Source organism: Pristiophorus japonicus, chromosome 11 (genome assembly GCF_044704955.1).
Source record: "Pristiophorus japonicus isolate sPriJap1 chromosome 11, sPriJap1.hap1, whole genome shotgun sequence".
Classification (NCBI taxonomy): domain Eukaryota; kingdom Metazoa; phylum Chordata; class Chondrichthyes; family Pristiophoridae; genus Pristiophorus; species Pristiophorus japonicus.
This window is the reverse complement of record NC_091987.1, coordinates 219,774,968-219,802,434: the sequence shown is the minus strand read 5'-3', so window position 1 is coordinate 219,802,434 and position 27,467 is coordinate 219,774,968. Positions and strand designations below refer to the sequence as shown.

The following is a 27,467-nucleotide window of genomic DNA, read 5'->3' as shown; positions in this document are numbered from 1 at the left end:
CTTCAGCATTTTCCGTTTTGATTTGGCCTCTGGGTGAACTGGTTTGCAATCTCTGAATGTGAAGTGTGACGGTTACAAACAGCAGAGGCACACCCGGCGGCAGTCCCAGGCAATTTATTTCAAAGTTCTCAAAATCTACAAAACTACAAATGAGAATCAGAGAACACACAGGGTGAGACATCAGCACACCGGGAAGTGTGGAGGGAGAACCGGGAGCACCGGCTGCTCAGCCCACGGAGCTCACTGGGCCCAACACCCGGGCAATTTCGGCATGTTGCAAATCAGGCGCTACTGGATCACCGGCCCGTTATACACACGCCCGTTGTGTAAGTATAACTTAGTTCATTCTTTTACAAAAGCAAGGAATCGTATCACAGCATGTAACAGCCCGAGAATGACTGCAGAGTGTTCGCCTCCCCACTCCGGGCTCTGCTCACCTTTATGGGGAGAATTGTGCCTTGCGCATTTTCCAGCCCGACCAAGATATCCATCTGCCTTCAGCCCGTGCAAACTAAACAACCTCCGTGTCGCCAATGATCCCGATAATGGCCAGTGCCGTGCCCAGCGGGCCCAGCCTGGGAGCAGGGACTGTGAGCCTCCACTGTACATGTGCCTACACCCGTGCTCACCATTTCAAGCTGCCTTTTCCCCAACTCTCAACATTTTAAAATCCCCCAAAATACAATTTAGATGCAAAGCTTAAAAAGCAATTCTGAAGCTAGCTGGCGGCTAGTGGAAGGTTGATGCCAATCACTCGTTCATTACTGCAAGGAGGAAAGTATAGGGTCATCAAACAGACCCCCCAGCCCTGGGGAGCGGCTCCCAGAGCCAGTGACACACCCTTTAACACCGAGCAACACTTTCTACAAAGCAGCAACTAAGAATAAACTAATAAAGTTTACCAACTCTTTTGTGAAAGGAATGAAATGCATCTTTGGGAAACTGAGACCAGCTCCTGAGTTATATCGTGTAATAAGATTATTCCCAGGGGTTCACCCCGAACTTCTCCTCCCCTCCCCCATCTCCCCTCCCCCATGCCCCTCCATCTCCCTCTCGCCCCCTCTGTTCTGTCTTTCCCCCAGAACATCCCCCACAAAGCATTCCACCCCTGCCCGCAAACCCTGCGTCAAGCTGCGATTAATTCCCTTGCGGTCTGTCGTCAGCTTAGAGAATTGTTCATCTCCAAAATGTTGCCATTAAAATGACAGCGGGAGTTGCCAGCAAGGCATCGTGTTGGTGCAGCATGAGATTTGAACACGGAGTGACCGTGCTTACTTGGTGCAAATTGAACAACCACAGCCCAAGCTCCCCAGTGGCATGAAAGCAGCGAATGCGAGAGAGAACAAGCTGGCTAACAATGTCTGAGCTAACAATGTCTGAGCAGTGGATCCTGGGCGGAGGGCTTCAGAGTTTCAGGCGGGGGGCGAGCTGGCTGTATTCACAGCTCCCTCTCCGCTTCCCCAGATCCTGACCAAAAAGAAAAGATAGTGTTAGATATTGGGATTCAAAGAAAATGTGAAAATTTACTGCCTTAATTCCACAATCAGCCCTCACACTCAGTTATATCTACACTCTCAAAAATCTCTTCCTCCACACTGATCGCAGGGCGATCGATCTCAGGGCGATAGACCTCTGGGGGATAGACCTCTGGGGGGTGGGGAATAGACCTCTGGGGGGGATAGACCTCTGGGGGGGGGGATAGACCTCTGGGGGGGGGTAGACCTCTGGGGGGGGGGGATAGACCTCTGGGGGGGGGGATAGACCTCTGGGGGGGGGGGGGGATAGACCTCTGGGGGGGGGGGGATAGACCTCTGGGGGATAGACCTCTGGGGGGGATAGACCTCTGGGGGGGATAGACCACTGGGGGATAGACCACTGGGGGGGGGGAAATAGACCTCTGGGGGATAGACCTCTGGGGGGGATAGACCTCTGGGGGATAGCCCTCTGGGGGATAGACTCAGGGCGATACTCCCCACCAGCTCTCCGCACAGTGATCTTTGTGTCTCGCGAGACACCAAGTGAGGAAAATTCCCTCAGGAGGGAAGGTCACCAGAGGCACACTGTGTGGAGCCCAGTAACTGCTGTGAACCCTGGCCACGAGTTTAATGGAGAAAGAAGTAGTTTCTATGTAAAATAATCCCCAGTTTCAGAGATATTTGAATTTTTACTCCATTTCCCACCGAGGCTAAGTTTTGATTGTACACCGTCTGCTTCCTGCAGCATCACAGAGCTCCTTTTACAGAACTTTGTGATTTGTAAGATTTAAAACCCCATCAAAGTACTGGGTGCTGGCTCATGTGGCAGTCTTTGTGTTCTGAGTTATCAGCTCACGTGATGTGGAGAAGTCGACACAAAACACACCCAAACCGTACAACACCAGACCCCAACATTCTGCAGCCATGGTTGTGACACACTCCCACCAACATGGGCCCAATGGTTGGCCCACCGTGGCTGGGTGAATGTTGCAGGATTTCCCCATCAACTGCTTCCCAAATCAGGGCCACAGGCTGTGTCTATGCTGCAGCTCTGGGGCTTACACTTCAATCAGAGACAAAACTCAAACTGTTTGTGAGGATTCAGGGACAAAGCTGGAAAGTTAGTGGTGCCTAGGATTTGCTGAACCGGCGTCATTTGGTCAAAGGCTCGGATTTACTCAAGGCGTTACTGTAGTTGATAACTGTTGACTGTCCTCACCTGATACACATCATTCTGGTCTCGAGGGACAAGGTTCTGTTTGTCAGAAGCTGGAAGATAAAACACAAGGATAAGAAAATGGAATAGTCTGAGGCAGAGGCAGTGCTGCAGCCCAGGAGTGACTTTACCTTGTTTACTGCCATCTCAAAATGGGAAGTTATTAAAGGAAAGGTTTTGATCCTTTTAGAGTCAAGGATCAGGGAGATCTGGGGAATAGGGGGATCTGGGGGTCTGGGGAATAGGGGGATCTGGGAGATCTGGGGGACAATTTACTGTAGAATCGTTTGAAAGAGCAGTAAAATAAGCAATCCAAGAGGCTGATGGAACGTTTTGCCTTTATCTCGAGGGGCTGGAGTACAACGGGAGGAAGTGATGCGCCAGTATACAGAGCCCTGGTCAGACCCTGCGTCCAGTCCTGGGCCCCACTCCCCAGGGAGGATATATTGGCCTCGGAGGGGGAGCAGTGCAGAGTCACCAGAATCTTAGGGGCTAAAAGGGTTAAATTACGAGGGCAGTTTTCATGTATTGAGCAGAGAAGATTGAGATATTTAAAATGTTGAGAGGATTTGTGAGGGTCGATACAGAGAAACTATTTCCTCTGATGAGCGAGTCCCAACAAGGGGACACAATCTGAAAATGAGAGCCCAGCCGTTCAGGGATAATATCAAGAAGCACTTCCTCACACAAGGGGCAGTGGGAATCGGGAACTCTCCAAAACGCTGCGGATGCTGGAGGTTAACTGGAGCGTTCAAGCCTGAGATGGAGATTTGGGGGCAGAGGTCTTGAGGGATATGAAGCAAAGGCGGGAAGATGGAATTGAGATACAGATCAGCCGTGATCCAATAGAATGGAGGACCAGGCTCGAGGGGCTGAATGGCCTCCTACTGTTCCTACATGCGCTCTCCAATGGCTCAGTTGGTAAAGGTTGTGTGGGGCCGAGAATGGCCAGGTTCAGACAGGGCTGTGGACAGACACAGCAATTTGCCTCAATGAGTTTGGGCAAGGGAAGAGACAACTCAGCCAGGTTCCCATTCCTGAGCAGTGACCATTGTTGGAATGAGATAGGATCTGGCTCTACAATGATGGCCGCGTGTTCTGGAGGGTCCCCTGTCCGGGCCCTGACCCCACGGGTCAGTGCCTTCAATAGAGCACAAGAACATCAGGGGAGGGGTCATTAGAAAATCTAAAGCAATGCCCTACCTCGGTGTCCTTTGTCCTTGTTTGAAGTGGTCACACAGTAAATGGCCACCGCGATGAAGATGGTGGCAATGAGGTCCCCCACCACAATCCCAAAGATGGTGCTGGGATCCAGGGCTACACAGTTCCTACACACTGAAAGCAGGGAGAGGGAAACACTGAGTACTTGTCATACTTATTGTTCTTTTAAACTTTAGGAATCATTATTTTTGTCTTTTTGTTCTTCTTACACCACGCACTCCTTTAGGGTAACAGGTGACTTTCTGCAGACTGCAGCAGGGCTCTGGGGAGATCATGCTCCTTATCCAGAGACCTCTCCTGTCTCTGGGGAAGGTCCCTCACCATCTGCTCAGCTCCCAACCCCATAAACAATATTCACAATCAGAACCCTAAGAACATCAATGTGACAGACTGGAGCACTAATATACTGTCCAACCACACCCAACGCACACACATACACCCTGCACACCCCACACACCCATCAAACATACCCACCCCGCACACCCCCACCCAGCCCCATCACTCCCACCCCCACACACGCCACACACACACCTATCAAACCCACCCCACCCACACACCCAGCCAACACACCCAGCCAACACACCCCACCCACACACCCCACCCACACACCCAGCCAACACACCCCACCCACACACCCCGCCCACACACCCCGCCCACACACCCAGCCAACACACCCAGCCAACACACCCCACCTACACACCCCACCCACACACCCCACCCACACACCCAGCCAACACACCCCACCCACACACCCCACCCACACACCCCACCTCGTCAATCCTCTTCAATCAAAGCCGAGCAAAGACTTACGTTTAACAAACACAAAGGCAGAGGACCTATCATCACCATCAGTGCAGGAATATTCTCCGCTGTCAGAGTCCGAGAGCCTTGTTATCTTCACCTTCCCATTGTCCGTCAGCTTTGCGTAGTTCACTCCGTCCTTCTCCCATTCTTTCATATTCCGACACTGCAAAGTGATCCCAGCAGCCTGTTCCTCGATCACTGGTGAATGAAGCACAGAGACTGAGCGCTTACACTGACCGAGAGTGCAGGTCAAATTCGCACCCAGCTTTCTCTATCAGCTGGGACTGCTAAATCTTGAGAAGCTTTGTGCAGAATGCTGAGTAAGGAGAGAGACTGAGAAAGGATGGGTGGAGAGCTGGACCTTCCAACGGCAGTGGTGATGGCACTGGAGCAGCAATCCAGAGGCAGCGAGTTCAAATCCCAGCAGGTGCATGTTGGGGAACTGAATTCATTAAAATCTGGTGCTTGGTGGGGGGGGGGATGGGCCTAGGGTTGGGGTGGGGAAGATAGTCCCAGTGAGGGGGATGGGCTCAGGGCTGGGGGGTGGGCCCAGTGAGGGGGATGGGCCCAGTGAGGGGGATGGGCCTAGTGAGGGGGATGGGCCCAGGGCTGGGGTGGGGAAGATAGGCCCAGTGAGGGGGATGGGCCCAGTGAGGGGGATGGGCCCAGAGCTGGGGGGTGGGCCCAGTGAGGGCGATGGGTCCAGGTCTGGGGGTGAGGGGGATGGGCCCAGGGCTGGAGGGTGGGCCCAGTGAGATAGACTACACCTCTTCAAATTACTTCTGACCCAGATAATAAAAATATAGAAAAGTCACTTACCAACCATCGCTCGGGAAATTGCTGCTGAAAAAGAAAACAAGGAATCGGTCAGTGGGGAAATGGGTCAATGGGGAAATGGGTCAGTGGGGAAATGGATCAGTGGGGAAATGGATCAGTGGGGAAATGGATCAGTGGGGAAATGGGTCAGCGGGGAAATGGGTCAGTGGGGAAATGGATCAGTGGGGAAATGGGTCAGTGGGGAAATGGATCAGTGGGGAAATGGGTCAGCGGGGAAATGGGTCAGTGGGGAAATCGGTCAGTGGGGAAATGGGTCAGCGGGGAAATGGGTCAGTGGGGAAATGGGTCAGCGGGGAAATGGGTCAGTGGGGAAATCGGTCAGTGGGGAAATGGGTCAGTGGGGAAATCGGTCAGTGGGGAAATGGATCAGTGGGGAAATGGATCAGTGGGGAAATGGGTCAGCGGGGAAATGGGTCAGCGGGGAAATGGGTCAGTGGGGAAAGTTCAGTTTTCAGTTTAAGCTCGAATTTTAAAAAGCAAACGAGACCCTGAGGACGGGTGGCCGGTATATTTATAATCACACCTGGCAATATAACATCTCCGGGGATAACGTGTATCACCAGATCCCAGTACTAATCAATACTCACCTCCACAGATCTTGTTCAGGAGACCCCTGCCTCACCCCCTCCCCAATTGCCCTTCACTGAACACACAGGGCCTCGTGACTGGAGTTAGGATGTGGCTTTGATTGTCCCGTTTCTCACTGCTGGGACTAATCGGAGAGTCCGGCTCAGTTAGCGAGAGACTAGCAGTCAGTTCAGGGACAAATAAAACAAAATATAAAAATGATAGCAGCTCATTAACAGTCACAGTGAGAACAAGCCCCAGTGCCCAAGGAGCAGATATTGCTGACAAGATTTCATAAGAACTTAAGAAATAGGGGCAGGAGTCGGCCATTCGGCCCCTCGAGCTATTCAATAAGATCATGGCTGATCTGATCCTGGACTCAGCTCCACTTCCCCGCCCGCTCCCCATAACCTCAAGTGTGGGTGAGGTCCTCTCAAGCAATGATCCAAGAATAGACCTCAGCCAATCTGTGACAGGTATGGTGGAATGCCATTACAAACCCGCCATTCTTGTGGTAAATGTCCATTAAGTTGGGCTGAAAGTGCTTCTGTGCAAACCCTGAGGCTGGGGATTGAAACATGAGCCAGGCTGACATGTGGTGGGAAAAAAGTAGAACAAGTTATAGAGATAAACCAACACCCTGGTCACAAAATCATGTATATTATGGAATAGTTGTATCGATATAAAGATGATATTTTGAATTTGGTATTCGTTCATTACAGGCTCTGCTGATGGGCCATGGAGGCAGAATTTCACATGAAGTTATTATCTTTGGGTAAAGTTTTATCCATGGTAATTGTAGCATTGACTGAGTCGTAGACCAAACCGATGAAAGGTTTATTTACAAACAGGAAGCCCAGATGTACAAGAAGTTCTTCTGGAAAATTGTCACCAAAATTCCCATCCTGGAGATCTCGGGTCTCCCAGAACACAAGAACCCGAGACAAAGCCTGTTCCAAAGACTCTTGTCTTCAGTCACTGGAGATCATTTCTACTCCAGTGTAATTGAAAATACTACAGCAATCTTGGCCAAGGCACTATCCCTTCCTCACACCCAAAACACGGCAGCAAACGGACTAAACATCCATCAGATGGGAGTTTTGCTGAAATCTTTGAACGACATCCATCTCATTAAATAAAAATGGTATCTCGCACGTGAGTAACACACCAGTGTCAAAAGAGGAAGTCCTTGATAACCTGACCTCTCCCAAAGGACAGGGCCAGCTAGTGACCCAGAGACATGTCCTGTGCATTTCCCCGCAGCGACAAGCCAGCTAAAAACATCTTCATCTAAATGCCACAACCGTGATCCACATCATGGACGAGCCATCAGGAATAGCACAGGACATCTGATAGAAATTATTATACTTTTACAGGAAATTAACTCAAAATACTGTTTGGAAACGGTGACCACAGTTGAATATTTCCGATGGGAATGGGTATGATCTGTAGGGTCACTAACTCTGGTGGAATTATTCCTGGAGTTTCATCACAGGGCCTCCTGCCTACAGCCCCCCAAACTAATAACTGAAGAAGATGTATCCAATGTCCTGATTGTGCCCCGGGTTTGCTCACAGCCATATCCCGGAGAATCATGCTCAGTGCCTGGAGGTGTGGCCAGGCTCCAGGAGGTGTGGCCAGGCTCCAGGAGGTGTGGCCAGGCTCCAGGAGGTGTGGCCAGGCTCCAGGAGGTGTGTCAGGGCACAGATTGGTGGTAATCCTTGAAGCAGCTGAATCTGCACAATGGGACCTCACAAAATTCACACTTGAACGATGTCTCCACTGCTCTACCAGACACGGTTTTACGTTTGTGTTTCGAGCAGTGACGGCACACTTTCTTCCGCCCTTCGATTTTCACCAGGTTGTGTGCACTGGGGTTACAGAAGGTCGCTCGGTATCTGTTTTCTGATGATGAGGTCAGCCTGCCTTTCCTGCTCGTCCCTGCGGAATAATCCCCACGGAGCAACTTGGCCAAAGTTGTTCTGAAGTTGAGGTGGTCGTAGCGACTTGGGAGCGGGGGGTCATGGGATGACCTTTTGAAAATAAGCCAAGCATTGACGATGGTAATGTTCATTAAATACCATAAAATACATCGCCACCACTTTTTGGAAGGGCGACCTACAGGATAATAGCTCCTCATCTGGTCGGAGATATCCACCCCACCCATATATTTATTGTACTCAACCACCGCTTGGGGCTTCAGTGTCCCAGGACACGCCATCATCTTGCCGTTCTGATTGGTTGAGAGTGTTGCTACTTGTCTTTTATCCTTCCAAATGGTTAACAACAGAGACCCTTTCTGGAAGAACCTAACATCCCCCTGTACCTTTAACTGTATTTTCTTGGCTTGAGTGGGGAGCCCCCTGCGGTTGAGGTGTGTGGTTCCACACGCCCTTGTGCCTTGTCTTTCCAGCTCCACCATCACGGCGGGGGTTGTGAAAAATCGATCGAAGTAGATGTGGTGATTGAGATGGAAATAAGGCCGGCACAGGTCGAGCACCACGCCGGATCCAACGCTTTGCTGTGAGGCAGTCTTTCTCCGCCCAGTGTAGATGTCAAAGTTCAGGCAGTAGCCACTTTCTGCCTCGCACAGCATCCAAACTTTCAAGCCCCACTTTGTGGGTTTAGCGGGGGCGTACTGCTTGAAATACAGCCGTCCCTTGTAAGCAACCATGCCTTCGTCAACACTGAGCTCACGATTCGGGCGATAACTTTGACCAAAATGGCAGCGCACAACCTCCATTAGCGCTCGGACTTTGTAAACTGGATCGTGATTGGGGTGGGATTTATCGAGGGCACCTCTGTTGTCTCGCAGGTGGAGGTACTGGTTAATTTTCCAAAACCTATCCCTGGACATGGCCGAAGAAATCCAGGGGCAGCGAAGGGCAGTATCTTGGCTCCAATACAGAGCGATGCGAGGCAGTTGTTTGATGCCCATCATTATGTTGATCGCCAGGAAAGCTTTGATTTCATGGGAATCGGTAGGAAGCCAAGAACAGTCCTTTCTGCCTGCCTTCTCTTGGCACTGTGTAGCGTAACGATTTGTCTCCTCTGCAATGGTGTCAAACACAGTGTCCGGCCAGAGTAAGCGCAAATAATCGAGGGGACTGGCAGTGTTGGTCAGCTGGTGCTGTGGGCCAATGGACTGTGTGAAGGGCGGAATATGGATATCTGTAACAGTGCTGCTCCATTCTATATCCTGATGGCCCTCGGCCTCACTCCCACTGGGAAAGGCCAGCCCTTTGGGACCATGGCCCTCAAAAGCATCCACATCGCTCTCACACTCCATGACAATTTGGGAGGTAGATGGGCAGCCGGAACCTTCTTCCCCAAACCCCAGAACGCTTCCTTCACTGACAGATGACATAATATTTTCAAAAATATTGTGCTGTAGGAAAGAAGAATTTATAATGGAATGTTAATCATCTTTTCAATATTCCACAATATACTCTATAATCCCACAGTGCACGTTGCACGTAATCAGTGCACGTTGTTCTGAGTGAATCACTTGCTGTCCATCAGGAAGTCCATGAGTTACCATATCCCATTGCAGCAGGTCCCACCCCAGGCCCCACAGCACTGTGAGCCCCAGTCCTTCTCCCACAGCACTGTGGGCCCCAGTCCTTCTCCCACACCAGGCCCCACAGCACTGTGAGCCCCAGTCCTTCTCCCACAGCACTGTGAGCCCCAGTCCTTCTCCCACCCCAGGCCCCACAGCACTGTGAGCCCCAGTCCTTCTCCCACAGCACTGTGAGCCCCAGTCCTTCTCCCACAGCAGGCCCCACAGCACTGTGGGCCCCAGTCCTTCTCCCACACCAGGCCCCACAGCACTGTGGGCCCCAGTCCTTCTCCCACACCAGGCCCCACACCACTGTGGGCCCCAGTCCTTCTCCCACAGCAGGCCCCACAGCACTGTGAGCCCCAGTCCTTCTCCCACAGCACTGTGAGCCCCAGTCCTTCTCCCACAGCAGGCCCCACAGCACTGTGGGCCCCAGTCCTTCTCCCACACCAGGCCCCACAGCACTGTGGGCCCCAGTCCTTCTCCCACACCAGGCCCCACAGCACTGTGGGCCCCAGTCCTTCTCCCACACCAGGCCCCACAGCACTGTGAGCCCCAGTCCTTATCCCACACCAGGCACCATAGCACTGGAACCAGTGGTGGCAGCAGACTGCGATTGCGTCCTAAAGGGTTCTTTCCACATCTTGTGCGTCTTCCAGCCTGGAAACTCCTGACTTTTGAATATAAATGTTGATCTTTTATGTTGTCATTTCCTCCCTTGTCTTGTCCAGTTTCTACGTTCCCACAACCCACGGTTACAGCTCGTTGTGTCTTTGATTGCTTTCTGTACCTGCGCCAGCTCTAGTGTGGTATCTACCTGGACCCCTAAATCCCTTCGCTCCTCCACAGATCCAGGGTCGAAATTCGGTACCGCCCACATTGAGGTGGCGATACCTTTAGCGCCAGGCGATGTCTACTGCCTCAAAGTGCGATATTCAGTTGTTTGGCCCAAGAGGAGAGTCGAATGCTAAGGGAAGTGGTCCACAATCCTCCTCAGGCTCTAACGGAGCGATAGCGCAGGAGGCCGGCTCAATGTTTTGGCATGAGGGTGCCGGCATCCTAGCACCGAAGGGTGAAAATAAAATCTTGGTGAAAATTTCAATGAACTTCACCCACACTGCCCCACTACTGCAACAAATAAATAATAGTTTAAAAACTTAAATTTCAGCCCTTGCCTTGTACTTTGGACGAAATCACCCCCGCCGGGATCGCTGCTGTACCGACAGCTTTCCCCAGCCGGTCTTAGCGCCGGCAGGCGGAACTACAGGGGGCGTGGCACACACGGTGACGTCACCCAGCGGGCGGGGCTAGCGAGCGCAGCGCAATCTGTCAGCACCGCCGCTAAACCTTCACTAATGCTCGGGCAGGAGGGGCTTAGCAACACCTTAGTGCCCCTCTCTGGTGCTAATGGATGGCGCTAAACATAAGAACATAAGAATTAGGAACAGGAGTAGCCCATATGGCCCCTCGAGCCTGCTCCGTCATTCAATAAGATCATGGCTGATCTTCTACCTCAAATCCACTTTCCTGCCCAATCCTCTTATCCCTCGATTCCCCTAAACTCCAAAAATCTATCGATCTCAGCCTTGAATATACTGAATGACTCAGCATCCACAGCCCTCTGGGGCAGAGAATTCCAAAGATTCACAACCCTCTGAGTGAAGAAATTCCTCCTCATCTCAGTCCTAAATGGTTGACCCCTTATCCTAAGACTGTGCCCCCTGATTCTAGAGTCCCCAGCCCGGGGGAAACATCCTCCCTGCATCTACTCTGGCAATCCCCCTCAGAATCTTGTATGTTTCAATGAGATCACCTCTCATTCTTCTAAACTCCAGAGAGTATCGGCCCATTCTACACTCTCTCCTCATAAGACAGCCCTCTCACCCAAGGAATCAATCTAGTGAACCTCCGTTGTACAGCCTCCAAGGCAAGTATATCCTTCCTTAGATCAGGAGATCAAACTGTGCACAGTACTCCAGGCGTGGTCCTTGTACAATTGGAGCAGGACTTCCTTATTCCTTATCCAACCCCCTCGCTGTACCTGCACACTTGCTTTCTGCATTTCTTGCCCAAGGGACACCCACATCCCTCTGAACACCGATATTTAAAAGTTTTTCACCATTTAAAAAAGATTCTGTTTTTCTATTTCTCCGAACAAAGTGACTAACCTGACATTTCCCCACGTTATCCTCCATCTGTCACCTCACTGCCCACTCACTCAGTCTATCTATATCCCTTGGCAGCTGAATTTTTACCCCTTTCGCCATGAATATTCCCATTTATTACAAGCCCAGTCAAACACCACATTCAAGCGGTAATTATAGAAGGAGCCGAGGCAAGCGATCAAAGGCTCGGGGACTGGAGCTAAGGCCACTCACGGACCTGAGATGTGATACTGCCACCATCCTGACCTGTGCTGGCACTGGGGCAAATGATCCATTCTCCAGGTCAGAAAAACAGCTGCAATATTACTGGCTTTCTTTTACTTAGATGCATTTTTAAAGATTGTTTTGCATCTGTAATGAAGTGTGACACTTGATGACGTTATGCTGGATATGAACCAGACTTTTCTACTTAATGATAAGTGAAAAATACAAATGATATAAAACTAGAAATTGGCTGGAGCGGGTCCTGCGCATGCGTGCCGGGCGGCCGCCCTCAGGAGCGCGCGGGGTCTCGAGCGCGCGGGCGGACCCGGAGCGCGCGGCGCGGGGCGGTGCGGAGCGCGTGCGCGCGGTAAGGGTTATACTAAATTGTGAATAACACCGGGTTTCACTCACTGACCTACTTAACAACTTTCCACCCAAGAACTTTGCAATATAATAATTCGGTATTGAAGTTCAGACTGAGAGGATAACATGGCATTAAACAATTGCACTTTGCAAATAATAATTTATCTCAGTTACATTCTCAAAAGTTGGGAAACTACTTCTGTTCAATCTACAACTTTAGTTTTAAATTATTCAACCTTTAAAGAAATAGATTAACAGTTGTTATCAACTTTAATCACATCCAGGCTTTAAAAAGTCATGAATTTATAATCCCCAGGATTTTGCAGTTTTATTGGACCTTGCTCCAAACATTCTGACTGTGAATATTCTAACACAGCAGCGCAGCCAGATATAACACTTCAAACACTTTTGGCAAAAATGTTTCGTTCCCTTCCTCAAAAAAAATAAATTCCGTTGATCATAAAGATGGGTTTTATCGGAAATGAATTGGCCGCAGTAACTGTCCCCTATAAACGGCGAGGTGCTTTCATCTTATTTCTATTCTTTTTCCATTGTAATAAATATATTTCACAACCAATCCCCCCCCCCCCCTCCGCTGCGATTTTTATTTAAACATTTCCAAGGTAGAGATCAATAAAAATTATTCTTGTAAATAATCATGAACAGAGTCTCAGCCAACAAGCCAGAGGCGGTGAATGCAGCAACTTTAATTTGGGGGGAATTAATTCAATGGGATTTATGAGCCGCTCGCTGATCGCGGAAAACTAGCGGCGCCGTTTGACTCATTTTTTTGCTAAATATCAAACTTTGCCCCAAAAGGGCATCTTACCGAACAGCAGGATGGTGAGGATCAGCAGGAGTTTGTGAAATAGCATCTTTCCACCCTTTATACAAAGCGGAAAAAGTAAAAGGTTTGTTTTAAACGGCTGAATAATCTTCAATTGAGTTGAAGGAAGCCGATTGAAATGTGATGAAGAGACCGAGTAGATGTTTGCAGCGAGTTGGGGAGGTGCTGCCTCACACACACAAACAGGAAAGAGGTGGTTTGACGGATTGTCGCTCTGCAGCACATGTCATTGTGTCGCCTCAGGGACTCTGTCCGCGGGGGTAAATCTTGTACTGATCGCCTTTAATTCACAAGAGTCTTCATTTAAAGATAGGCCGAGTACTGTGGGGACACTCAGCGCCCCGATACCAGACACTGGCGGTCACTTGGGGACCTTGGGTCAGCCGCGGCTCAGTCCGAGTCTGGAAGGTCTCAGTCCTGGGACTGAGTTTATAATCTCGGCTGACACTCCAGTGCCGCACTGTCGGAGGGGCAGTCTTTCAGTTGCCATCTTTCAAGTGGACATAAAGAATCCCATGGCATTATTTCGAAGAGCAGGGGAGTCCTCCTGGTGTCCTGCTCAACATTTATCCCTCAATCAACATCACAAAAACAGATTATCTGGTCACTGTCACATTGCTGTTTGTGGGAACTTGCTTGTGCGCGAATTTCCCACATTACCACACTCCAAAGCACTTCATTGGCTGTAAAGTGCTTTGAGATGTTAGGTGGCCGTGAAATCCAAGTAGTTCTAACTTTCTTTCACATTTTTATTGCCTAATAGTCCTGTGAAGCGCCTTGGGACTTTAAAGGCGCTATATAAATACAAGTTGTTGTTGTTCTTTCTTGGGGCTGCAGCCACCGGTGGAATTCCAACATGGATCCAAGAGAAGGTTTTGGGCAGAAAACTTCTCCTTGGATATTCTGTCTGTTCAAAAAATGTTTGTGCCTTTTTAACATTTTATTCCTTGTGAAAGCCTCGCACGCTATAAATCCCACTCAATCTTCAAACACTCTCTTCCTCAGGCGGCCGAAGGCTGCACCGGTGCACTGGAGGGGGTGTCGGACCTCGCTGTTGATGTCTGCCCTTGCTGATAATAGGCTCCCGAGGTATGGAAAGTGGGCCACGTTGTCCATGGCCACGCCAAGGATCTTGATGACTGGGGGGCAGTGCTGTGTGGCAGGGTCAGGTTGGTGGAGGACCTTTGTCTTACGGACGTTTAGTGTAAGGCCCATGCTTTCATACACCTCAGTGAAGATGTTGACGACGGCTTGGAGTTCAGCCTTTGAATGTGCGCAGACACAAGCGTTGTCTGCGTACTGTAGCTCTGGCTCTGGCGTACTAAATTTGGCACCTAGCTCATGGTCTACAGGGCTGCAGTGATACCCGCCCTCCTGAATGGCTGAGGTGTGGTCCATATACAGTAGACACCTCAAGTCGCTGGAGAAATACCACCAACACTGTCTCCGCAAGATCCTGCAAATTCCCTGGGAGGACAGACGCACCAACGTTAGTGTTCTCGATCAGGCCAACATCCCCAGCATTGAAGCACTGACCACACTCAACCAGCTCCGCTGGGTGGGCCATATTGTTCGCATGCCTGACACAAGACTCCCAAAGCAAGCGCTCTACTCGGAACTCCTACACGGCAAGCGAGCCCCAGGTGGGCAGAGGAAACGTTTCAAGGACACCCTCAAAGCCTCCTTGATAAAATGCAACATCCCCACCGGCACCTGGGAGTCCCTGGCCCAGGACCGCCCTAAATGGAGGAAGAGCATCCGGGAGGGCACTGAGCACCTCGAGTCTCGTCGCCGAGAGCATGCAGAAACCAAGCGCAGGCAGCGGAAGGGGCGTGCGGCAAACCAGTCCCACCCTCCCTTTCCTTCAACCACTGTCTGTCCCACCTGTGACAGATTGTAATTCCCGTATTGGACTGTTCAGTCAGCTAAGAACTCGCTTTTTAGAGTGGAAGCAAGTCTTCCTCGATTTTAAGGGATTGCTGATGATGATGAAATCCCACTCGGTAACCCAGCAGCCCCCGAGCACACCCTGCTGGCCAGGCCTGGAGCTGCAGTGCCCAGGCAGCAGTACGTGCACACACACCATTGTTTCTTTAATTGAGCTTTAAGCTCAGTGTAACGCATCAGGTTACATAACATAAGAACTTAAGAAATAGAAGCAGGAGTAGGCCATTTGGCCCCTCGAGCCTGCTCCGCCATTCAATAATTCATGGCTGATCTGATCTTGGGCTCAGCTCCACTTCCTGCCCGTTCCCCATAACCCTTCACTCCCTTATCGTTCAAAAATCTGTCTATATCCACCTTAAATATATTCAATGTCCCAGCCTCCACAGCTCTCCGGGGTTGAGAATTCCAAAGATTCACGACCCTCTGAGAGAAGAAATTCCTCCTCATCTCAGTTTTAAATGGGCGGCCCCTTATTCTAAAACTATGCCCCCTAGTTCTAGATTTCCCCATGAGGGGAAACATCCTCTCTGCATCTACCATCTCTAGCCCCCTTAGAATCTTATACGTTTTAATAAGATCACCTCTCATTCTCCTAAACTTCAATGAGTACAGGCCCAACCTGCTCAACCTTTCTTCATACGACAACCCCTTCATAGAAACACAGAAATTTACAATGCAGAAGGAGGCCATTCCGGCCCATCGTGTCCACACCGGCCGACAAAGAGCCGCACGGCCCTCGGTCAGCAGCCCTAAAGGTTACATATAAACCAATGAAAATGACGAAAAGGCAAAGAGCACCCAGCCCAACCAGTCCGCCTCACACAACTGTGACACCCCTTATACTGAAACATTCTACACTCCACCCCAACCGGAGCCATGTGATCTCCTGGGAGAGGCAAAAACCAGATAAAAACCCAGGCCAATTTAGGGAGAAAAAATCTGGGAAAATTCCTCTCCGACCCATCCAGGCGATTGACACTTGTCCAGGAGATTCATGGCCGTATTCTGTTCCCTGCAGTACTTACCATTATATCTGCTCCGTCCAACAAAAGGTCATCCAGTCTAATCCCAATTACCAGCTCTAGGTCCGTAACCCTGCAGGTTACTGCACTTTAAGTGCCCATCCAACTATCTCTTAAAAGTGGTGAGGGTTTCTGCATCCACCACTCTTCCAGGCAGCGAGTTCCAGATCCCCACAACCCTCTGCGTAAAGAAGCCCCCCCTCAAATCCCCTCTAAACCTTCCACCAACCACCTTAAAACTATGCCCCCTCGTAATAGACCCCTCCACCAATGGAAATAGACCCTTACTATCCACTATATCCAGGCCCCTCAATATTTTGTACACCTCAATGAGGTCTCCTCTCAACCTCCTCTGGTCCAATGAGAACCAATCTGTCCTCATAACTAAGATTCTCCATTCCAGGCAGCATCCTAGTAAATCTCCTCTGCACCCTCTCTAGTGCAATCATGTCCTTCCTATAATACGGCGACCAGAACTGCACGCAGTACTCTAGCTGTGGCCTTACTAAAGTATTATACAATTTAAGCATAACCACCCTGCTCTTATATTCTATGCCTCGGCCAATAAAGGCAAGCATTCCGTATGCCTTCTTAACCACCTTATCCACCTGGCCTGCTACTTTCAGGGATCTGTGGACAAGCACTCCAAGGTCCCTTTGTTCATCTACACTATTAAGTGGCCTACCACTTAATGTGTATACCCTTTCCTTATTAGCCCTCCCAAAGTGCATCACCTCACACTTCTCTGAATTAAATTCCATTTGCCACTGCTCTGCCCACCTGACCAGTAGATTGATATCCTCCTGCAGCCCATGACTTTCCTCTTCATTATCAACCACACAGCCAATTTTAGTGTCGTCTGCAAACCTCTTAATCATACTCCCTATATTCAAATCTAAATCGTTGATATATACCACCCCTGCGGAACCCCACTGGAAATATCCTTCCAGTCACAAAAACATCCATCAATCATTTCCCTTTGCTTCCTACCTCCAAGCCAATTTTGGATCCAACTTGCCACTTTCCCTGTATCCCATGGGCTTTAACCTTCGTGACCAGTCGACCATGTGGGACCTTATCAAAAGCTTTGCTAAAGTCCATATATACTTCATCGTATGCACTACCCTCATCGACCCTCTTGGTTACCTCCTCAAAAAATTCAATCAGGTTAGTCAAACATGATCTTCCCTTAACAAATCCGTGCTGACTGTCTCTAATTAATCCTTACCTTTCCAAATGCAGATTTATCCTGTCTTTCAGGATTTTTTCCAATAATTTTCCCACCACTGAGGTTAGGCTGACAGGCCAGTAATTACTCGGCCTATTCCTTTCTCCCTTGTTAAACAAGGGTACTACATTAGCAGTCCTCCAATCCTCCGGCATCATGCCCAGATCCAAAGAGGACTGGAAAATGATGGTCAAGGCTTCTGCTATTTCCTCTTTTACTTCGTTCAACAACCTGGGATGCATTTCATCCGGGCCTGGGGACTTATCTACTTTCAAAGCTGCTAAATCCCTTAATACTTCCTCTCTCACTATATTTATTTCATCCAGAATATCACACTCCACCTCGATAGCAGTATCTGCATTACTCCTTTCCTTTGTGAAAACAGATGCAAAGTATTCGTTAAGAACCCTACCAACATCTTCTACCTCCACACAAAGATTACCCTCATGGTCTCTAATAGCCCCTACTCTTTCTTTAGTTACTCTCTTACTCTTAATATATTTATAGAACATCTTAGGGTTGTACTTAATTTTACTGGCCGAGAATTTCTCGTGCTCTCTCTTAGCATTCCTAATATACTTTTTAATTTTACCTCTTAACTTTCTATATTCTCTAAAGATTCTAAAGTATTTAGCCATTGATATATGACATAAGTGTCCCTTTTTTCTTAATCCTCCTCTGTAAGTCCCTAGATATCCAGCGGGCTCTAGAATTATTTTTCCCAGCCGTTATCTTTAAGGGCACATGTTTGGTCTGAGCCTTCCGGATCTCCTCCTTGAATGCCTCCCACTGTTCCGACACCGATTTACCCACAAGTAGCTGGTTCCTGTCCACTAGGGCCAAATCATTCCACAACTTAGCAAAATTAGTTTTTCCCCAATTCGGACCTTTTATTCCAGACCTATTCTTGTCCTTATCCATAACTAACTTGAATCTGACTGAATTATGGTCACTGGCACCCAAATGCTCCCCCACTAATACCCCTTCAACCTGCCCAGCTTCATTCCCCAAAACTAAATCCAAGACTGCCCCCTCTCATGTTGGGCTTGCTATATACTGACTAAAAAAATTCTCTTGAATGTATTTCAAGAATTCCACACTCTCTGTACCCTTCACACTAAATTTGTCCCAATCAATATTTGGATAGTTAAAATCCCCTACTATTACTACACTATGGTTTTTGGACATCACAGCAATTTGCCGACATATTTGCTGCTCTATCTCCCTCCCACTGGGGGTCTATAATACACGCCCAGCAGTGTCATCGGTCCTTTTTTATTTTTCAATTCGACCCATATGGCCTCATTTGCTGATCCCTCTAACATATCATCCCTCCTCACTGCTGTAATAGTTTCTTTAATCAGTACCGCGACTCCCCACCTTTTTATCCCCCTCTCTATCTTGTCTAAAAATCCTGTAGCCAGGAATATTGATCTCCCAAACCTGCCCCTCTTTCAGCCATGTTTCTGTAATAGCTATAATGTCCTACTCCCCAGTGTCTACCTGTGCTCTTAGCTCATTTGCTTTATTCGCTATACTCCTTGCATTAAAGTATAGACCATTCAGCATAGGAAGACCTCCTTGCTTACTACATACTAAGCCCTGTTTCCTCTATCTTACAGATTCACTTTCTAGATTCTGGCTATCCAATTTCTGCTTTACTTCTTTCCCTATTGAATTTGTTCTCAGGTTCCCATCCCCCTGCCAAGCCAGTTTAAACTCTCCCCAACAGCACTAGCAAAACTCCCCGTGAGGATATTGGTCCCCGCGCTGTTGAGGTGTAACCCGGCCGGTTTGTACAGGTCCCATCTCCCCAGAAGCGGTCCCAATGCCTCAAGAATTTAAAGCCCTCCCTCCTACACCAACTTTCCAGCCACATGTTCATCCTCTCTATCCTTCTATTCTTGTACTCATTAGCACGCGGCATCGGTAGTAACCCGGAGATTACTACCTTTGAGGTCCTATCCTTTAATTTTCTTACTAGCTCCCAGAATTCTTCCTGTAGGACCTCATCCCTCATTTTACCGATGTCGTTGGTCCCGATATGGACCACGACCTCTAGCTGTTTACCCTCCCCCCCGCCCCCCCCCACCCCCCCAGGATGCCCTGTGTCTGCTCTGTGACATCCTTGACCCTGACACCAGGGAGGCACAAAACCATTCGGGAGTCATGTCTGCGACCACAGAAACGCCTGTCTGTTCCCCTAACTATAGACTCCCCTATCACTAGGGCCCTTTTGTTCTTTGTCCCTCCCCCCTGTGCAGCTGAGCCACCCGTGGTGCCTTGGAATTGGCTCTGGCTGCACTCCCCAGAGGCACCATCGCCCTTACCGATACTCAGACTGAATATTGGTTTGAAAGTGAAATGGACTCACGGAGGGACTCCTGCGTTACCTGCTTCGCACACTTACTGAGTCTGGTGGTCACCCACGACCCCTCTACGTGCACACCTTTAAGCTGCGGGGTGACTGCCTCCTGAAATGTGCTATCATCTCAGGAATCAACCGAGTGAACCTTCTCTGAACTGCCTCCAATGCAAGTATATCCCTCCTTAAATAAGAAGACCAAAACTGTACGCAGTACTCCAGGTGTGGTCTCAACAATGCCCTGAACAGTTGTAACAAGACTTCCCTACTTTTATACTCTATCCCCCTTGCAATAAAGGCCAACATTCCATTTGCCTTCCTGATTACTTGCTGTACCTGCATACTAACTGTTTGTGTTTCATGTACAAGGACCCCCAGGTCTCTCTGTTCTGGAGCATTTTGTAATCTCTCCCCCTTTAAATAATAATTTGTTTTTTTATTCTGCCTGTCACAGCCGAAGATCCCGCCATCATTCACTGTCTAAGCTCACATAAGGAGAGTGGCCATTTGAGCGAGGAACCATAGGACACTAAACGTGAGAGTCTACCCCTTAGGACCATTCACCCCGTTCAGGAGACTACGACAGAACAATTAGGTATTAAAAACTAAAAATACTTGAATTTCTAGAGCGCCGTTCACAACCTCAGGATGTTCCAAAACGCTGTACAGCCAACGAAGTACTTTTAAAGTGTGGTCACTGTTGTAATGTAGGAAACAGGGCAGCCAATTTGTGTACAGCAAGCTCCCACAAACAGCAATGTGATAATGAACAGATAATCTCTTTTAGTGATGTTGATTGGGGGTTAAATCTTGGCCAGGACACCGAAAATAAATCTGCTGCTCTTTGAAATAGGACCATGGGATCTTTTACGTCCTGAGAAGGTAAGTGGGGCGACAGTTTAACGTCTCATCCAAAAGACAGCGCCTCTGACAGTGCGGTGCTCCCTCAGTACTGCCTCTCCGACAGTGCGGCGCTCCCTCAGTACTGCCCCTCCGACAGTGCGGCACTCCCTCAGTACTGCCTCTCCGACAGTGCGGCACTCCCTCAGTACTGCCTCTCCGACAGTGCGGCGCTCCCTCAGTACTGCCCCTCCGACAGTGTGGCGCTCCCTCAGTACTGCCCCTCCGACAGTGCGGCGCTCCCTCAGTATTGCCCCTCCGACAGTGCGGCACTCCCTCAGTACTGCCCCTCCGACAGTGCAGCACTCCCTCAGTATTGCCCCTCCGACAGTGCGGCGCTCCCTCAGTATTGCCCCTCTGACAGTGCGGCACTCCCTCAGTACTGCCCCTCCGACAGTGCAGCACTCCCTCAGTATTGCCCTTCCGACAGTGCGGCACTCCCTCAGTATTGCCCCTCCGACAGTGCGGCGCTCCCTCAGTATTGCCCCTCTGACAGTGCGGCACTCCCTCAGTACTGCCCCTCCGACAGTGCAGCACTCCCTCAGTATTGCCCCTCCGACAGTGCGGCACTCCCTCAGTACTGCCCCTCCGACAGTGCGGCACTCCCTCAGTACTGCCCCTCCGACAGTGCGGCACTCCCTCAAGAGGCGGGAGTGCTACCCCACTGAAAGGAATTGCAGTTGGAAGGTTGCTATTTTAAGGCTTTGGGCTGGGCCAATGCGGATTGGCTGAGGGTTGGTTTTTTTTTTGGGCACTAAAATCAAATTTTTCCAGTGCCCCCTATAAAAGGAGCGGGGGACACTAAAAGCACCGGCAATTAAAACAAATTAAACTTAAAAACGTAAAATCAAATTAAAATTTGGTTGCCGGGCGTGATGATGCACTCCAGTCCCTCCGGTGCCCACCTCTTGGCTGAGGGTTGTGTTTAAAGTGTCACCTGACAGGTGAGCCTGTGGTTAGCGCCACCTGCAGACCTCATTATCGCTTTCACACTGGAATGATCTCCCAGCGAGTGGGGAAGCGCTATGGTAACAGACATACACTGAAGGGCTCAGAGCATCATTGCAGGAGCTGCTCGCACACACGCCGTGCACTCGAGACAGCAATCGTCGCTTTCTGAGCGCTTGTCCTGTAGGAACGCTTTTCAACAAGAAACATTTATTTACAATGGCCCTGAGAGATGTGGGGAGACTAGAGGACTTGGAGTTCCCGGAGTTTTCGTGCCTGTGCGAGCTGTGTGACTGCGGGTAAGAGGCTCCCAGTGTGGCCTGTGTTGTGGCAACGACTGGTTCAAGGAGCATCATTACATCCCGTATATACTGCCCTCGCCTCAACATGGCTTCATTTCCCCTATCGCCCCCCGCCCCCTACACACCCCACTTCCCTCCCCACCACCGGTACCCCTTCTCCCCCCGCCCCCCACACACCCCACACCCACACTTCCCTCCCCACCACCGGTACCCCTTCTCCCCCCGCCCCCCACCCACACTTCCCTCCCCACCACCGGTACCCCTTCTCCCCCTCCCCTAGTGCCTGGCCTCCCACCCCCCAGTCAGTGCTGAGTGACTGATAACTAACAAATGGCATCACAATAACAATTAGCCTCAGCACCCCGGGTTAGGGTCGGGGTTAATTCAGCCACAGGTCCCGCTCCTGATCACTACCCACCAATCACTGCTGGAGAGTATTTCAGGCTGGACTGTGATCCCCCCCATGGTTGAATGTCCTGCAATACTCATTGACTGGTCTTACATTTGAACACGGGCCCCCGGAGTGAGGGTGTTGTTTGGTCAATCCCTTCAGGAGAAGCGGGGAGAGAGCTCACAAACTGCCGTGAAACGCTTTGGGACCTTGTGTGGGATATTTAAAGCCCGGTTCTTTCTCACGAGTGTTGCCTCAGACTCTGGAAGATATCATGTGATTGGTTTGAAGCTGTGTGTCGAGTTCTGTGAGAAGATTGTATGTCAGCAGAGTTGACCGTTCCGAGCCGTGGTTTGTGAGACGCAGCGTATGTTCCCGGTGCTGGAGATGAAGGTTTGTGATCAATATTCAAAGACTCCCTCCCCCTCTCGCCCTGTGCTTAGTATAAAGGCGGCTGGTTGGTAAAAGCCCCCGGGACTTTGCAATCACACCTGGGGAAGTAATGGACCGGATAATCGGTGGCTCATACCGACACCCACAGACTTTGGTAAAGTTATGCACGGGATGAAACTACCAGATGAATAATTTTATTTTAGCTGTTTTGCAGATGTGATTCTGTTTAATTAGTAACCGATGTTTCCAGCACAGGAGGCCAGCCATCCCATTCTGTCTACTCTTTCCCCCCCCCCCCCCCCCATAGCCCTGTATCAATCCCAAACTAATCCCACTGCCCCACTCTCCTCCCATAGCCCTGTATCAATCCCAAACTAATCCCACTGTCCCGCTCTCTTCCCCATAGCCCTGTATCAATCCCAAACTAATCCCACTGTCCTGCTCTCTCCCCATAACCCTGTATCAATCCCAAACTAATCCCACTGTCCCGCTCTCTCCCCATAGCCCTGTATCAATCCCAAACTAATCCCACTGTCCTGCTCTCTCCCCATAGCCCTGTATCAATCCCAAACTAATCCCACTGTCCCGCTCTCTTCCCCATAGCTCTGTATCAATCCCAAACTAATCCCACTGCCCCGCTCTCTTCCCCATAGTCCTGTATCAATCCCACTGTCCCGCTCTCTTCCCCATAGCCCTGTATCAATCCCAAACTAATCCCACTGCCCCGCTCTCTTCCCCATAGTCCTGTATCAATCCCAAACTAATCCCACTGTCCCGCTCTCTTCCCCATAGCCCTGTATCAATCCCCAAACTAATCCCACTGCCCCGCTCTCTTCCCCATAGCCCTGTATCAATCCCAAACTAATCCCACTGTCCTGCTCTCTTCCCCATAGCCCTGTATCAATCCCAAACTAATCCCACTGTCCCGCTCTCTTCCCCATAGCCCTGTATCAATCCCAAACTAATCCCACTGTCCTGCTCTCTTCCCCATAGCCCTGTATCAATCCCAAACTAATCCCACTGTCCTGCTCTCTCCCCATAGCCCTGTATCAATCCCAAACTAATCCCACTGTCCCGCTCTCTTCCCCATAGCCCTGTATCAATCCCAAACTAATCCCACTGCCCCGCTCTCTTCCCCATAGTCCTGTATCAATCCCAAACTAATCCCACTGCCCCGCTCTCCCCCCATAGCCCTGTATCAATCCCAAACGAATCCCACTGCCCCACTCTTCCCCCCCCCCCCCATAGCCCTGTATCAATCCCAAATGAATCCCACTGCCCCACTCTTCCCCCCCATAGCCCTGTATCAATCCCAAACTAATCCCACTGCCCCACTCTCTCCCCATAGCCCTGTATCAATCCCAAACTAATCCCATGGCCCCATATCTTCCTCTGCTTCAAATATTTATCCCTTTTTCCCCTAGAAGATCCAATGGTTTCTGCTTCACTCACTCCCTGGGGCAAAGCAAGGAGTATTTTCTGTGTAAGTTTTGTCCCATTATCCTGGGCATTACAATAATCAATGGCCCGGATGCCTATTGGTAGCGGTCTGTGGTGTGTTCTTTCCTGGAATCTCATTGGTTGCTGGTCAGCACGTCACATATTGACTAACATTGATGGATTCAGTGAGCAGGCAAAACTGTACTAGATGGAGGTCGATATACAGAAGTGTCAGGTCACCCACTCTGGACCCAAGGAAGATCGATTTAGAGTATTTTCCAAATGGTGAGAAGCTGGGAACTTGGGGATTTAGGGGCCTAAGTACAGAAATCACTAACAGCTAGTGGACAGGTATGAAAATAACTTTAAAAGGGTCTGGAATACAACGGGAGGAAGTGATGCTCCAATGTGCAGAGCCTCGTTCAGACCCTGTCTGAACACTGTGTCCAGTCCTGGACCCCTCGGGGGGGATATATTGGCCTCTGAGGGGGAGCAGTGCAGCATCACCAGAATGATACTGGGGCTGAAAGGGTTAAATTATGACGACGGGTTGCATAGACTAAGCTTGTATTCCTGAGAGTAAAATTAAGGGGCGATCTAATTGAAGTGTTTAAGATGACTTAAAGGAGTTGATGGGGTAGAGAGAGAGAAACAATTTCCTCTGGTTGGGGGAGTCCAGAACAAGGGGCAGAACCTTAAAGTTAGAGCCCGGCTGTTCAGGGCTGATGTCAGGGAGCACTTCTTCACACAAAGGGTGGTGGGAATCTGGAACTTCCTCCCCCAAAAAGCTGCTGAGGCCGGGGGTCAATTGGAAACGTCAAATCTGAGACTGAGATTTTTGTTGGGTAAAGTTATTAAGAGTAAGGAAACAAAGGAAGGTAAATGGAGTTAAGATACAGATCAGTCATGATCTAATTGAATAGCGGAACAGGCTCGAGGGGTTGAATGGCCTCGTGTTCCTTTGCTCTGGACCAATGCCTGTGAAGTTTGACAGTGATGTTTCATTGGCTCCCAGTAACAGTGCAAGCATTGGCTCAGTGCCTTTTGAGCTTTGCGATTGGTCTGTAGCAACAGCCCAGCTGAAAAATCTCTTCTGTTATTGGTCCATGTTAGCGGTTCACCGTTGGTCTCTGATAACCATGGGGAATAACATCACAGAACAGTTTGAACTGCTTTTTCTTGCTTATGCAAGACAATTATTGTAAAATTAATAAAGGTCAAACCGTACTAGACGAGCAGTATAATGACACATTTCACAGGGGTGTATTCCTGGAGGTTTTATCACATGGTCTCTCACCACGCCACCTGGACAAACACCCATTCCCCATCTCCAATATTTAATAAACTAAATTATGCAAAGAAAATGGAAACAAAAACACAGTTTGTTTCCTACCCCTCTGATTTTGTTGCCGAGTTGCAATGTCCAGGAGTTCCTGGAGACTCTGGGACAATCCTGGAGGGTTGGAAACCCGATATACAGTCCAGGGAAAACATGGATCAAGTTGTACCCGACAGCACTGGTTAGTTAACGGTTGCTCCCGGTCACAACTCCCTGATCAACTCTCTCTCCTCTACTCCTGCAGACAACACAAACACCATCAGAACTGTAAGAAGAAGCAATCGATTCAACCACGCTCAATTAACGGAGACTGCCTGCTGACCCACTACCAGTCCGCCTTCGTACAGCCTCTGAGTAAGAGCCGGATGTACCACAGTATCCCACTCGTCTGCTCTCGGGGCAGTCACTTCCGCCTCCCCTCTTTCCTGCTTGGGTTTACCGTCGAGTGCTGGTCTCAGGAGGGTTGCTGAACTGACATTTGTGCCTGGAGATGTGACTGGGTGGGGGTGTGGGGAGTTGTTGGTGCAGGAGGATCTTTGGGGGTGCAGGTGCAGGGGATTATGGGGGGGGAGGGGTTGTGGGTGATAGCAGGGGGGTTGGGGTGATGCGGGGGGGGGTTGTGGGTGATAGCAGGGGGTTGGGGTGATGCGGGGGGGGGGTTGTGGGTGATAGCAGGGGGTTGGGGTGATGCGGGGGGGGGGCTGGGGTGATGCGGGGGGGGGGTTGTGGGTGATAGCACAGTGGTTGGGGTGATAGGGGGGTTGGGGTGATGCGGGGGGGGGTTGTGGGTGATAGCAGGGGGGTTGGGGTGATGCGGGGGGGGGGGTTGTGGGTGATAGCACAGTGGTTAGGGTGATAGGGGGGTTGGGGTGATGCGGGGGGGGGTTGTGGGTGATAGCAGGGGGTTGGGGTGATGCGGGGGGGGGGCTGGGGTGATAGGGGGGTTGGGGTGATGCGGGGGGGGGTTGTGGGTGATAGCAGGGGGGTTTGGGTGATGCGGGGGGGGGGTTTGGGTCTTGGAGATTGCGGTGGGGGGAAAGCGCTCTATACTTCCCGCACTCTGCCTCTGAATGACCGGCAGATTGGTAAACCCAGAATGCCAATGCTCACGGTGCCCTCCAGGTCCAGACTTGCCCCTCCCCTCTGCCATGCCTCACGTGGGGTCCACTGCAAGCATTATACCGGTTGCTCAGTAGCATCGTCCCCTTTACACTGCCGAGCTTCAGGTCAGCAACCCTCCAGGATTGTCCAGGAATTCACGATTAATCTGGACACTGCTGTGAGCAAAACCCAGTTGAAAATCATACAGGCATTAAAGAAAATTGCGTGTGTTCATTTTGTATAAACTAAGCTGTGTAGAAAAAAATCCCAGTTCTAATTGCAAATTTGATTTCTTTCTAAAGGTGAGCTTCTTTACAACAAATACCTGCATTTATATAGTGTCTTTTTAATATGGTAAAATGTCCAAAGGCGATTCACAGGAGCGTTATCAAATAAAAGTTGGCTCTGAGCCACATAAGGAGAAGTTAGGACAGGTGACCAAGAACTTGGTCAAAAAGATAGGTTTTGTGGAGAGGTGGAGAGGTGGAGAGGTGGAGAGGTGGAGAGGTGGAGAGGTGGAGAGGTGGAGAACTCCAGAGCCTGGGGCCTCAGCAGCTGAAGGCATAGCCACCAATGGTGGGGCGATTTAAAATGGGCAAGAGGCCAGAATTGGAAAGCGCAGAGTTCCCCGAAGGGCTGGAGGAAGTTACACTGAAGTTTGAAATTGTTGGTGGTTTTGGGCAGTGCATTAGTGCTGCGGTAACTGAAGCACGAATTTCCTCCTGTCCCGGCAATGCTGTCACTTTACTGGACGTGTAATGCATTTATCCCTCAACCAACATCACTAAAACAGATTACCTGGTTGTGGGAGCTTGCTGTGCGCAATTTGGCTG

General features: G+C 50.0%; 4 protein-coding genes across 6 annotated transcripts in view; 1 reads left to right on the top strand and 3 right to left on the bottom strand.

Annotated features, from left to right (window-relative positions):
* Positions 1–13,390, bottom strand: part of LOC139276498 (T-cell surface glycoprotein CD3 delta chain-like) — a 61,522-nt gene extending 48,132 nt beyond the window's left edge. For both annotated transcript variants that reach the window (XM_070894607.1, XM_070894606.1), the window contains exon 1: positions 13,241–13,390. In XM_070894607.1, coding sequence (XP_070750708.1) covers positions 13,241–13,286 — 46 coding nt within the window. In that variant the 5' untranslated portion in view covers positions 13,287–13,390. The remainder of the gene's footprint in view (positions 1–13,240) is intronic.
* On the bottom strand, positions 1,111–22,573 carry LOC139276499 (T-cell surface glycoprotein CD3 delta chain-like). The gene is made up of 6 exons (XM_070894608.1): positions 22,473–22,573; positions 5,536–5,559; positions 4,723–4,914; positions 3,895–4,026; positions 2,695–2,744; positions 1,111–1,467 (listed from the first exon to the last, which is right to left on the bottom strand). The coding sequence occupies exons 2-6, from the start codon at positions 5,540–5,542 to the stop codon at positions 1,405–1,407; spliced, it is 444 nt and encodes a 147-aa protein (XP_070750709.1). The 5' UTR covers positions 5,543–5,559; positions 22,473–22,573; the 3' UTR covers positions 1,111–1,404.
* LOC139276359 (piggyBac transposable element-derived protein 4-like) lies at positions 7,477–9,409 on the bottom strand. Its single transcript, XM_070894216.1, has one exon. The coding sequence runs from the start codon at positions 9,407–9,409 to the stop codon at positions 7,817–7,819; it is 1,593 nt and encodes a 530-aa protein (XP_070750317.1). The 3' UTR covers positions 7,477–7,816.
* The window catches only part of LOC139276496 (uncharacterized), a 26,586-nt gene continuing 21,624 nt past the window's right edge, over positions 22,506–27,467 (top strand). For both annotated transcript variants that reach the window (XM_070894605.1, XM_070894604.1), the window contains exons 1-2: positions 22,506–22,754; positions 25,778–25,887. The gene's annotated coding sequence lies outside the window, so the exon portion shown is untranslated. The remainder of the gene's footprint in view (positions 22,755–25,777; positions 25,888–27,467) is intronic.

Bases quoted from the DNA above. Each gene is read 5' to 3' on its own strand.
- LOC139276499 (XM_070894608.1), bottom strand. The intron at 2,745-3,894 runs GTAGGGCATTGC...TTTATCTTCCAG, and splicing joins CAAGGACAAAGGACACCGAG to CTTCTGACAAACAGAACCTT. The intron at 1,468-2,694 runs GTGAGGACAGTC...CTTTTTGGTCAG, and splicing joins ACCAGAATGATGTGTATCAG to GATCTGGGGAAGCGGAGAGG.
- LOC139276359 (XM_070894216.1), bottom strand. From the start codon at position 9,409: ATGGAGTGTGAGAGCGATGTGGATGCTTTTGAGGGCCATGGTCCCAAA.